We start from the raw sequence: 11,651 nt of genomic DNA, 5'->3' as shown, positions 1-11,651 counted from the left end.
AAATAATAATATGAAGTAGGAGTATAAAATTTATACAATTTTTATTTAACCTAACACTTAAATAATTATTACATTTATGCTCGTAACCTTTGTCGAGGTTCAAATTCTGTTTCGTATTCAATTTCAACTCTAGGTCGTGCTTTAGATTTTTTCGAAAGATTCAATTTCTTAGATGTTTTGGATTTTTTAGAGTTTGCTGATTTAGGTGTAATATCTTCAATGTCACTATCATCAGTTTCGAAACTGTCTGATAAATCTACTTGCTCTTTTCTACCAGAATCACTATCTGCCTCCTGTTGAAATATTTTTAATAAAATTTAGATCAATTAATTGTAATAAAGTGATATTTTAATGGTAATCAATAAATATGATATAAATTATACCTCTTCATCTTCATAGTCATAGTTATCAGAATCTTCATCCTCATCACTTTCCGCTTCAATAAATCTATGACCAATTTGTTCAGTTTCCATTTCATCCTGCTCCAATTCTTCTTCAACTTCTTTTTCAATTTCTTGTTCTTCTTCTTCTTCATCACTTTCTTCCTCACTTTCTGCGTCAACTTCAACTGATTCTACAGCTTTATCAAAGACTTTTTGTGGGAAATTATAAATGTCATTGTACTGGAAAAAAAATTAAGTTGAATAAAACATTAAACATCTAGAGAAATAATTGAAGTATCATTTCAATAATACTTATAAATATTACCATTCCTTTCTTCAATCTTTCCATAAGTTGTTTTTCGATTGCATTTTCCAATTTAGCAGCAATAAGAGCTTTTTCTTCTCTTCGTCTTTCTCTTCTTTCAATTTTTCGCTGGAGAGGTACAATTTTCTTCTGTCGACGAAGTTTCATTTTTCTCATCCGTATGAGGTATTGAGTTATCTTTAGAAACCTTTGTTTGCATTTTGCTTTAATAAAACCTGGCCAATATAATAAATTTTCGTTTATTTGATGAATAGCTTTTTCAAAATTTCTAGATAATTTGATTTTTTCCCATTGATTTTTTGGCTCATGAATTCTAAGATTTGAAAAAAACAATTTCATGAATGAAATTAATATATTAATGTAAACCTATGAATACATGAATATTTAAAAACTTTTATTACCTCTCTGCTGTTCTCATAAATAAAAATATAACTCCATTCTCTTCACGAACTGTTGCATATTGACTATTAGCTAATGGGCATGAAGATCTACTGCACAAACCTGTCAAATTATATTCATTCCGGCAAAATCTTTGGCCCTTTGTACTAAAAGATGTGCAAAAATATGAGTAAGTCTTCTTGAATATAATTTAAAATGATAAAACAAAATTATTATCATTAAAAAAATATTATTTTTACTTACTTAACTTTGAAAGAGCAAAAAGATTTGTTGATGATACTCCAAACAACCTAAGATTTGAGGTTATCAATTAAAAACACATTCAAACATAGCTCTTATTATTAATTTAAAATTTTAATACTTACATCATCGTGTTGCATTGTTATCAATTAAAAATACTCAAGGATTAAAATATTCTTTAAAGTTTATATTTTTTGGAAAATTACTTGTTTTCTGACCTACTGCGACACAAACACGTGTATCAGATAGTTTAGTCAGAGGTAAAGAAGAGAGACCAGAGAGAAGTCCTCTCTGACGGTAGTGCCTCATAGTGACGTAAGAGCAAGATGGCGGCAATTTATGCTTGGTGCACGAGACACTTCTAAATAAACGTCTCTCTTGATTCAGTTTAGTAAAGTAAGTTGCCAATTTAGAAACAATACACATTTTCAAAATTCATTTTATTCACAGCTGCACAGTAATCATATTAAATAATTATTAATTTCAGATGACTAAATTAATGGAATGGCTGTTTTGTTTTGTATTATTTATGGGTCCATGGACGGCAGCAATTAGTGGAGCAATAGATTCTCCATTCATAAATGAACATCGTCAACTTATTTTATTTTTGCCATTTTTCTTTTTAGTTGTTTTTGGAATTTATGCCGTTACTGTAGTTTTGTATAGAACATTTACATTTAATGATTGTGAGGAAGCTGCTGGAAAACTTCGTACGGTAAGATAATAATAGTTTATTCATCATCATTTTGCGAAAAGTTATTTAATATTTATCAATACATTGAAATTAATTTATTTATTTTTTTATTAATTACAAAAAGATTTATGAAGTATTTAATAAATATAATTGCTTAAAGATGTTGGACTTGTCATAAAAAAAATTTAAACATAAAAAATCTTCATTACAGGAAATAGCACAGGCTCAAGCAGAATTAAGAATCAAGGGAGTATTACCGCGAGATCCAAAAGGCCCTGAATTAATGTAAATAAATATTTATACAATATGAAATTCAAATTTTATACTCAATACCAATGAGTTTCTATATTAAAATTGTTATTCATCATGAATTATTACATAAAGGCTCACTATCATAATTAACGGGAAGTCCACTTCGACCTTTTTCTGCTGGTACTACTTCACTTTCTCCTAATTTCTGTTCAAGTCCTTTCCACGACCGATTATTTAAAAAATTCGCCCCTGCTTTTCCTATTGCTATCGTTCCATCACTCTTACACGTTAAAGCACTCATCTTATCAACATCAGGTTCACTGCTACAATGATTCGAGTGACCACGTATGTTGCCTGATACAAGAGAGACATCAGTGTCTTCTGATGATGTAAATTCAACATAATTTGTGCCACCGGGTAATATTTGTCGGAAATCTAAACAGTAATTCGTAGAAAATTGTCTTGATTTATTGAACGCCAACTCCACTTCAAATGGTGTTAAAATTGGTTTAAAGTATTGCCGTGAATCAAAAATATTATCTTCTGGACATGTTATCATCACAAACACATCAATCTAAAAAAAAATTAATTTTATCATTATTATTACCAAATAAATTATCAGCAAGTGAAATTATGCTTTAAAATTAGTAATCATTGTAAATAATTTTACCTCTGCAAAATTAGCAAGCTTAGCAGGGTTAGGTTTACCAACACTAAAAATATATGATTTAATATTCTGTTGTTTTAAAATACGCTTTATTGATGATAAAGCATCTAAATAATTCTGAATTGCAGTTGTTGCTACAACAATTCCAACAGTCTTAGAATCTTTAAGTTTTTCAACTAAATAGCGTCGTCGTTTCAACCACGTACTGCTTACAACATCGAACTTTGTTATTTCACTTTCTTGAGGATCATAATAATGCCATGTTTTGGCTGGTATACTCATAGCTAAAGCCATAAGAGTTTGATTATTTTTTCCTAAGTAAAATACATCATAATCTTCAATCATATATCCATTATCTAGGTGCCAACATCTTCCAGATATAGTGATTTCATTTTTGTTCTTTTTGTCAGTAAACTCAACATTTGAAGTACAGTTTAATGTTGAGAGGATTAAATTTGGATATTTTGGTTTAAGTACTTTCCAAATATATTCTGTAAATTATATAATTAATAAATTTACACAAATAACATTAAAAATTCCAATTTTGATTTCTTTACACTTACCAATAAGATGTGCGAATGAAATGTCATAAAATAATAGAATTTTATCATCACAATTCAAATAAAATTCACAAAATGAATTGATAAAGTGATCAATATTTAATTGATTCTTTGGTAACATATAAAAAATTGGTAAACGAGCTGTAGGATTTAAACAGGCATGTCCAAAATGTACAATAGCATCAGCACCAATATGATTAGCTGCTACTTCATCAACACAACAACTCCCACACGTTGTGTCACCTAGTATATAAACTTTTTTATCTAGTAATACTTCGAATTTCAAAGCGATTCGCGCGGAATTCGGTAAAAGATCGTCCGGAAACTGAAGACAAACCTGAAAAATATCCAAATTTTTAAAATATTAAATTAATATGATAAAATTCTCTTTTTCTTTATTATTAAATAAACTAATTTCTGTATTTAATTATGATCAAAGATAAAAAACTTGTGCCATAATAATAACAATTCTATGGTATACGTGAATTCTAGTTTGATGCGAATGGCGCATGAATGTCAAAATATCTTCATTGATATTAAAAGTTTAAAAAATAATACATTAAGATATAACAGAGTACATAAAAAGCTGATCAATATCTTGAATATAAAAAAATGGTGATAATTCATTAAAGAATTTGTTTTATCAAAACATTTTTTAAAAGATAAGAACTCTAAATATTTCACCTTCTCCAATCCACGTGTTTTTATCCAGTCAACACATTTTTGAAAATCATTCTCTTCTGCATTAATATCATGAACTCTATGATCACAATTTAATTGCCCATTATTACAACAATTTGATGGTGTCATAATTAGACTGTGACAACTTTGATACAATAACTTTTTGGAGTATTTTACTCACTACTCACTGAATGTCACAATTCAGATTTTATATAAACGGAGCTAACTCACACCAGAGAACCGAGTATTAGTGTTGGTTTCTGTTCTTTGTTCACACACTCATGTTGACAATTCTACAGCGCAACTGCAAAAAACCTACGAAGGTAGACGAGAGCAGAGATCAAAGAGAAAGAGAAGGATTTTCACATCACAGCAAGATATCCAACGTGCCATTTGTTTGCGTGGACCAAATAAAACGCTATTTTTCTCAAACTTAATTCCGTTTTCAGTTGGTAAAACAGAGTTAATAAAATTCCAAAATCTTCAGAAGTGTAATTCACTTGGAAACCGGTGTTTTTTCTGAATTTCTGCAATCAATTGTAATTAACGAAGTTAAAAAGTGATCAAAAAATATGACAATATCAGCGTTAAAGTCAAAGGAAGAATTTGATAAATTCATCAAGTGAGTTAAATGAAAATTGATGATATTTTATTTATTCTAACCTTATTTTTATTTTCTTCAGAGATGAGAAATTGTTGGTCATTCATTTCTATGCTCCATGGGCTGATCAATGTACTCAAATAAATAGTCTTTTAGTTCATTTGGCAAAGTCAGATAACCACAAAGATGCTAAATATGCTACAATCGAAGCTGAAGAAATTCCTGAAGTTTCATTAAAATATAAAGTCAGTGCAGTACCAACAATTATTTTGATAAAAAATTCCAAAGTTGTGGATCGAGTTGATGGAGTTAATCCAGGAGAATTAGGAGATAAAATTGCAAAACATTTAAAAAATGAATCTTGTGGATCATCTTCTGAAAATTCAGAAATTAAATTAGAAGAGAGGCTCAAAAAATTAATAAACCAAGCACCTTGCATGTTATTTATGAAGGGAAATCCAACGACACCGAAATGCGGGTTTTCTAGAACAATCGTTGGCATTTTAGATTCTCTTAATGCAGATTATCAAACTTTTGATATTCTTGAAGATAATGCTGTAAGAGAAGGTTTAAAGAAATTTAGTAATTGGCCAACTTATCCACAATTATATATAAATGGTGAATTAATTGGTGGTTTGGATATTGTAAAAGAAATGAACAAGACTGGTGAGCTCAGTGGCCAGCTTCCGAAAAAATCTTAAATCTGAATTAAGCGTGAGTACAATATTTTTCATTCAAGCATACAAAAATTTAAATATTATTAGTTTGTTCAGGAAACTTTTTTTTTCAGCAGTCAATCAACTGTCCAAGCTTGTATATAAGTTATTTCAATTCAGACAACTAATTTAATGTAATTATTTCAAAACTACTATTGTAATTCGATTGATTATCATTTATATGGGATTTACAACAAGAAAAATGAAACCTCTCTTACAACTATTGAAAAAAAAGGTGATTGATGATAGAATAATAATAATATAATGAATGGTATGTAAGGTTTATTTACATAAGCTTAAAATTACAAAGTCTATATGTAAACTAAACGTACATATTAAAATAAATTATTCAATTTTTTCAAATTAAAAGTAAAATTCATGTTTATCATTAATAATTAATCAAAACTATTATTACAATTTATAATAATAACAGTCTGTAAGAAAAATTAATTCCTTATTTCTTTCGCCTAGCTTTACTTCCAATTTGAGCTCCTTTTTTGGCACCAGAAATGATACCCTTAAATTTCCCTTTATTCTTTAATTTCTTTCTTCTATTCAAAGCTGCTCTCGTCAAAGGAAGATAAGCATAAGGATCATGCTTTCCTTTCTTTTTAATGTCTCCTTTAGCTTTCTTTGATTTGTATTCAGATCCAGGAGCTGACTCAACTTTAGCTGATTTTAATGGCCGATGAATTCCAGATCCACCGGCTCTATATTTGGACGTTGAAACACTATTAGCATCAGTACTTCCACTGAGTTTACGTTTTCTAGGTAAACCTGCTTTACTGGAAGCAACAGATTTACTATCATCCTCATCATTATCTTCATAATCATCATCAGAATCACTCCCGAGGAATGGAAGTTTGTTCTTTTTCTTCTTCTTTTGTTCATTTTCAAGATCATCATCATCATCATCATCGCTGTCTTTAATAATTAATCGTCCATCTTCAGAGGTCTTGAATCCATGATCTTTTGATTTATTTTTCTTGGTTATTCCAGACATCAAATTTTGTCCAGGTTTCGTGGCTGTGATATTCTTTGCAGCAGAAGGATCCACAAAATCAACGATATTTTCAGCACTCTCTTGAATCCAAGTCTGCTTTCCTGTTTTCTTCTTAGCATTCTTTTCTGTCTCAATATCACTATCATCAAATTCTTCTTCACTATCAGCCAAAATTTCTTCCATACTCTTAGGTCTTCTATTAACATTGAATTCATCATCGCTATCATCTTTGTTCTTCTGCTCTTTCTTTTCTTCTTTAAGTTTCTGTTTACGAGCTTCAATTTTTTTAATATTCTTAATTCTTTTATGCATTAATTCATCTGATTGAGGAATCATTCCCACAATTGTATCAAAACCAAACTTTCTGATTAACTTAACTAAAATATCACGAACCTTTTGTCTAAAATGTCGTTTACAATCATCTGTCATTCCAGTAAGACCTTGAATAATTGTTGGCAAATTAGGTCCTATTACTGGTGTCGGAAATGAAGACAAATATACTTTAATGTAACTTAAAGCTGATAAAACGACTTCTCTTGTCGGACCTGTTAGAAGAGTACACGTACAATTTAAAATCTCTTGATTTCTTGCTGCACCTATCGATCCATTATATTTATATGTTAGATTTGCTAAACTCAAAAGAGTTGTGCTAACATAAGTCGGTGTTCCACCAAGACCGACTGTGATCATTTGAATATAATCATCAAAGTGTCCAGGACTACTCATAAATTTATCCGCAATATCATTGAGAAGTTGATAAGCAGATGTTCTACATTTTTCATTTAAATCTTTCACACACATAACTATTTCAGGAACAATAGACTTAAGGAATTCAGTTTTTTCTAGTTTAGGATGAGTTTTAACTAAATGACCAATGCAACGTAATCGGGCTCCCCGACTCGTCGTACAAACTGTTGGTGTTGCTCTAATGAGTATTTTCTGAATACCTTTGCGATTCTCAGAAACAAAGTCTTTACAAACTTGATGGGAACTTCCACAAATTTCTTCCAAGAATCTGTAAGCTTTCTTTTGGTCCTTAGAATTCTTATCATCCATCAAAATAGGTATACACTTTTCGTACAATCCTTGAAGCCGATTTTGATCAGTAAATTGTGTTAAAATTCTAATCAAATCAAACACAGCTTGTTTAACAAAGTCATTCTGATCTGGCTCCTGTAGTTTGCTAAGAGCTTTATCGAACAGTTCCCCACATAATTCCTTAGAAGTAATAGTTAAGTAAACTTTAATTGTATCAAAAGCAGCAAGTCGTTGACCTTCTTCATCAGATCCATTAGGTTTTGTAGTATATAAATTGAACAATAAAGGTAAATAATTTTTAGCAAACCTCGCTAATTCTTCGACATCCTCTTTTTTATCATTTTCAACTGATTTATTGATTAATTTACGTAATGAAGCCATTACTGACAATCTTAAATCTTTCCTATCACTTATTGCCATTCCAAGAACTCTTGCAATACTCTTAAAACTATCCTTAATATCACTGGGATTATTACAGAAGCTTGGAAGAAGAGCCCAAATTTGTGAAGTTAATAACTCATAACTATGAGCACCGATTCCATCATTTTTGTCCTTCAACTCTTTATGTTTTCTTTCGCACATGGTAGCTAATGGTAACATATGATTGATAAAATAGGAAAGCGAAGCCTTGCTGATACAATCCTTTAATACAGGAAGCAGCCAACTTCTTCTCAAGTCGATTCCATCAGTAATAGTTTGTAAGGGAATTTTTCCAAGAACTACTTCAGGTCCCATTGATTTGACTGCCGCTCCAACTGCATACTCTACTTCTGAATTGTAAGTAAATTTATAGGAATCTCTCAACTCTGCAAGTTCCATTAAAACTGGAGACAAATCATCTTGACAAGTAAGTCCTGTGATTTGGAAAAGTACAGCAATCAAGTGGAGAACATGATGCCATGCTGAATTGTATTGATATTTCATTCCTTGTCGAATTAATTGAATAATTTTTTTCAATGTCTTTTTGTATTTGTAAGCATCATCTCCACACATTGGTGGTAGGCAAACCTGAAAGAGTGTTTTAATTGTATGAGATGCTGCTGCAATCACTTCAGTTTTGTCAGACAACCAAAGTTCTGTTGATTTTTCAACAATTTGTGGAAGATTCGCTGAACAGAGATAAAGAGAAGTATTTGCGAGATTCGCATGTGCTTCTTGCATCACAGCAAGCCAAGCAAGAGTTGGTTGTGTATCTCCAGGAGCTGGTTGGTAATCATATAGAGCATTAATTATTTGTGCATTCAATTGTGATGGCAAAACTGACTCTGATGGTTTAGAAACGAAGAGACTATGAAACGTTTGAAAGCAACAAGATGTTACCACTGGATTCTTCAGCGTCATAATTTTTAGAAGGTTTTCACAAATACTTTTGACGTAGGATTTAGGTAATTGATGCATGATATCTTTTAAAAGAGTCAGAACATGAAGAGTGGTAGTAATTGTACCTGGTTGTCCAGCATTTTCAAATTGTTGGAGACAATACTTTGCAATCTGTGAAGCTGCTGGATGATAAGCGGGTGGATTATCAACTTTCATTAAATCACTTCCTTTTAAAATTGAACAAACAGCATGTTGGGCTGCCTTACGAACTTTTGGTTTAGTATGGATAGTAAACGTTAGAATACCATCGAGTATTTGCATTGTTGATGAACTTGACCACGCTACCGCTTCTAGAGCTCGCAATAAGATGGATAAACATCCAATGCAATGCCGTAGAATTAAAAAGTTGTCAGTTTCGACATATTTTGTAAGTACTTGAATAAATACTTGACTTGCTTGACTGAATTGGGCTTTAATAACATTCTTTGGAACCGTTTTTAATCCCATTCCTAGTAGAGAAAGTATTGCTGCAACAGATTCTTCAGATTCTGCTTGCTCTAGAGTTGTCATAAATGCAGCGTAGTATTCTGTTGATGATTCGGTACCTCCATTTTGTTTTATTACTTCAGTCACTGCTGCAAGAACAGCCAACATCTCTTTATGGATTAACGATGATGACTGGAAACGAGTTAGGAAACGACCAAATGACATATTGGTACAATTACTATAATTGCTAGCGAATGTACCAAACGTCTTAAAAGTTCCAGTTGTCATACTTTCGTCATCCTCAACTTCAATTTTCTCTGTAGGATCCAGACCTTGTAAGGCATCATGTTTTTTCAGTGCATCAGTTGTCAAACCCGTAGAACCTATGAATGGAAAATTATCGAATATTGAATAATTATGATAAAATAATAATCATTTTTATAAGAAGAATCATTTTACATACCTGAATTTTGGAAAAAAAATCTAGATCGTGCTTGATCACGATATTTTCGAGTTTGAGGGTTAGAATTTGAACTTTGGCCTTTAGGCCACCTTTTCGCCTTCTTTCTGCTTGATAACCGAGGTCCGAGTTTCCCCATTTTGTTAGTAATCCAATTTTTCACGTGATTTAATTAAACTTATTGAATTCTTCAATAAAACTTATTTTAATTTGACATGAAATACACTCCCGTACACATGTCGTATTGGAGCTTCTTCAACACGTGCACGGATAGGAAAAAAAAACTTTCTAGGAAGTATACTCATGAAAGTAGATTATCGACAGTTGGTAACATTTGGGCAAACACAACATAGGATTTGTGTGTGCAGATGTCGCTAATGCATATTACTTATTTTCAAATTTTTTCTAGGGATTTTAATTTTTTCATAGTTTGTTATTATTTTCCGCGTGAATAATTAGCAGTGCCCTAAAAACAGCTGATCTTCAGTACAGATCTTCGACTAATTATATTTTTATAAACCCATAATTTAACTTGAATGTAACGACACGGAAGTGACAGTAAAATATAAAAAATTATGGGAACCCGAATATTTTTTAATAACTTAAGAGCCATAAGCGCTATAATTATAAGTAATCAAAAAAAGGCATACAAAATCACCTGTGTCGGTGCCGGAATATTAGCATCCGGTTTTGTAACTTATAATCGTTCAAGAAATGCTGATGCTGCAAAATCACAGTGGAATGTATCATCATTTATGGCTGAGCCTATCACTCCAGTGTCTGATTTAAAAAACAGTGAAAATGATATGAAAACCAGAATGGAGTTGTTGATAATGAAAATTCAAACTGACTTTTGTAAGGCTTTGGAGAGTTTTGAAGATGAACAAAAGTTCAAAGTAGACAGATGGTCCCGTAAAGAAGGAGGTGGTGGTATCACATGCGTCCTACAAGACGGTACAGTCTTAGAAAAGGCTGGAGTAAATATTTCGGTGGTATCAGGGACACTCCCACCAGGTGCTATCCAACAGATGCGTGCACGGGGTAAAAAAATGGAAGAAGGTTCTCTACCATTTTTTGCAGCTGGAGTTAGTGCTGTAATACATCCCAGGAATCCTATGGTACCAACTATTCACTTTAACTACCGTTATTTTGAAGTCAAAAATAAGGATGGATCCATTCAATGGTGGTTCGGTGGAGGTACAGACCTTACACCTTATTACTTGAATGAAGATGATGCTCGTCACTTTCACAAAACTTTAAAAGCTGCTTGTGATAAACATAATAAATCATATTACGCAAAATTTAAAAAATGGTGTGATGATTATTTTTTTATAACTCATCGTGGAGAACGCAGAGGAGTAGGAGGAATATTTTTTGATGATCTCGATACACCAGGCCAAGAAGAAGCTTTTAAATTTGTTGAGTCTTGTGCTGAGTCAGTTATTCCGTCTTATATTCCACTAGTGTCTAAACACAAAGATGATGGATACGGATATGCTGAGCGACAGTGGCAATTACTCAGAAGAGGGAGATATGTAGAGTTTAATTTGATATACGATAGAGGAACTAAGTTCGGGTTATATACTCCGGGTGCTAGATATGAAAGCATTTTAATGTCTTTGCCATTAACTGCAAGGTGGGAATATATGCATGAACCGAAGCCAGGCTCAGCTGAAGCTAAATTAACGGAAGTTCTTCGTACTCCGAAAGATTGGTTGAATATTGAATAAGCTAAATGAATAAAATGCCGTTCACAACTTAATAAATAAGACTGATTGTTGTTATTCCATTAAATAATAAATAAAGAAGAGAGATTTAAAAATTAT

At 31.7% G+C, this 11,651-nt stretch overlaps 6 protein-coding genes across 7 annotated transcripts; 3 read left to right on the top strand and 3 right to left on the bottom strand.

Moving 5' to 3' along the window:
* Positions 1 to 16: 16 nt before the first annotated feature.
* On the bottom strand, positions 17 to 1,635 carry Rbm13 (RNA-binding motif protein 13). Its single transcript, XM_035084486.1, has 6 exons — positions 1,473 to 1,635; positions 1,351 to 1,397; positions 1,110 to 1,253; positions 709 to 1,021; positions 384 to 623; positions 17 to 293 (listed from the first exon to the last, which is right to left on the bottom strand). The coding sequence occupies exons 1-6, from the start codon at positions 1,485 to 1,487 to the stop codon at positions 75 to 77; spliced, it is 978 nt and encodes a 325-aa protein (XP_034940377.1). The 5' UTR covers positions 1,488 to 1,635; the 3' UTR covers positions 17 to 74.
* On the top strand, positions 1,598 to 2,443 carry Dpm3 (Dolichyl-phosphate mannosyltransferase subunit 3). The gene is made up of 3 exons (XM_035084515.1): positions 1,598 to 1,743; positions 1,835 to 2,062; positions 2,253 to 2,443. Exons 2-3 carry the CDS (start codon positions 1,835 to 1,837, stop codon positions 2,328 to 2,330), a joined length of 306 nt encoding a protein of 101 aa, XP_034940406.1. The 5' UTR covers positions 1,598 to 1,743; the 3' UTR covers positions 2,331 to 2,443.
* Positions 2,354 to 4,376, bottom strand: Dph2 (Diphthamide biosynthesis 2). Its single transcript, XM_035084473.1, has 4 exons — positions 4,205 to 4,376; positions 3,524 to 3,857; positions 2,964 to 3,451; positions 2,354 to 2,867 (listed from the first exon to the last, which is right to left on the bottom strand). Exons 1-4 carry the CDS (start codon positions 4,328 to 4,330, stop codon positions 2,406 to 2,408), a joined length of 1,410 nt encoding a protein of 469 aa, XP_034940364.1. The 5' UTR covers positions 4,331 to 4,376; the 3' UTR covers positions 2,354 to 2,405.
* Positions 4,377 to 4,528: 152 nt separating this feature from the next.
* Grx3 (Glutaredoxin 3) lies at positions 4,529 to 5,879 on the top strand. Of its 2 annotated transcripts, none has more exons than XM_035084505.1 (3): positions 4,529 to 4,823; positions 4,885 to 5,516; positions 5,593 to 5,879. In XM_035084505.1, the coding sequence occupies exons 1-2, from the start codon at positions 4,774 to 4,776 to the stop codon at positions 5,501 to 5,503; spliced, it is 669 nt and encodes a 222-aa protein (XP_034940396.1). In that variant the 5' UTR covers positions 4,529 to 4,773; the 3' UTR covers positions 5,504 to 5,516; positions 5,593 to 5,879. The 2 variants fall into 2 exon arrangements, with proteins under 2 accessions (XP_034940396.1, XP_034940387.1); XM_035084496.1 differs by having other exon boundaries at positions 4,535 to 4,823; positions 5,596 to 5,870.
* On the bottom strand, positions 5,786 to 10,081 carry LOC118067624 (RRP12-like protein). Its single transcript, XM_035084459.1, has 2 exons — positions 9,829 to 10,081; positions 5,786 to 9,748 (listed from the first exon to the last, which is right to left on the bottom strand). The coding sequence occupies exons 1-2, from the start codon at positions 9,962 to 9,964 to the stop codon at positions 5,973 to 5,975; spliced, it is 3,912 nt and encodes a 1,303-aa protein (XP_034940350.1). The 5' UTR covers positions 9,965 to 10,081; the 3' UTR covers positions 5,786 to 5,972.
* Positions 10,082 to 10,275: 194 nt separating this feature from the next.
* Positions 10,276 to 11,650, top strand: Coprox (oxygen-dependent coproporphyrinogen-III oxidase). Its single transcript, XM_035083444.1, has one exon. It carries the CDS (start codon positions 10,401 to 10,403, stop codon positions 11,553 to 11,555), a length of 1,155 nt encoding a protein of 384 aa, XP_034939335.1. The 5' UTR covers positions 10,276 to 10,400; the 3' UTR covers positions 11,556 to 11,650.
* Position 11,651: the final 1 nt, after the last annotated feature.

This window comes from Chelonus insularis, unplaced genomic scaffold (genome assembly GCF_013357705.1).
Source record: "Chelonus insularis isolate UGA/USDA-ARS -01 unplaced genomic scaffold, ASM1335770v1 contig_124_pilon, whole genome shotgun sequence".
Taxonomy (NCBI): domain Eukaryota; kingdom Metazoa; phylum Arthropoda; class Insecta; order Hymenoptera; family Braconidae; genus Chelonus; species Chelonus insularis.
This window is presented reverse-complemented; position numbering and strand designations above follow the sequence as displayed.

Coding starts and splice junctions, on each gene's coding strand:
- Grx3 (XM_035084505.1), top strand. CDS start 4,774: ATGACAATATCAGCGTTAAAGTCAAAGGAAGAATTTGATAAATTCATC. Junction 4,824..4,884: donor GAATTTGATAAATTCATCAA/GTGAGTTAAATG, acceptor TATTTTCTTCAG/AGATGAGAAATTGTTGGTCA.
- LOC118067624 (XM_035084459.1), bottom strand. CDS start 9,964: ATGGGGAAACTCGGACCTCGGTTATCAAGCAGAAAGAAGGCGAAAAGG. Junction 9,749..9,828: donor ATTTTTTTTCCAAAATTCAG/GTATGTAAAATG, acceptor TTCCATTCATAG/GTTCTACGGGTTTGACAACT.
- Coprox (XM_035083444.1), top strand. CDS start 10,401: ATGGGAACCCGAATATTTTTTAATAACTTAAGAGCCATAAGCGCTATA.
- Rbm13 (XM_035084486.1), bottom strand. Junction 1,022..1,109: donor TTTATGAGAACAGCAGAGAG/GTAATAAAAGTT, acceptor TTCAAATCTTAG/AATTCATGAGCCAAAAAATC. Junction 624..708: donor AAAGATTGAAGAAAGGAATG/GTAATATTTATA, acceptor TTTTTTTTCCAG/TACAATGACATTTATAATTT.
- Dpm3 (XM_035084515.1), top strand. CDS start 1,835: ATGACTAAATTAATGGAATGGCTGTTTTGTTTTGTATTATTTATGGGT. Junction 2,063..2,252: donor CTGCTGGAAAACTTCGTACG/GTAAGATAATAA, acceptor TCTTCATTACAG/GAAATAGCACAGGCTCAAGC.
- Dph2 (XM_035084473.1), bottom strand. CDS start 4,330: ATGACACCATCAAATTGTTGTAATAATGGGCAATTAAATTGTGATCAT. Junction 3,858..4,204: donor AAACACGTGGATTGGAGAAG/GTGAAATATTTA, acceptor GATATTTTTCAG/GTTTGTCTTCAGTTTCCGGA. Junction 2,868..2,963: donor AGCTTGCTAATTTTGCAGAG/GTAAAATTATTT, acceptor ATTTTTTTTTAG/ATTGATGTGTTTGTGATGAT.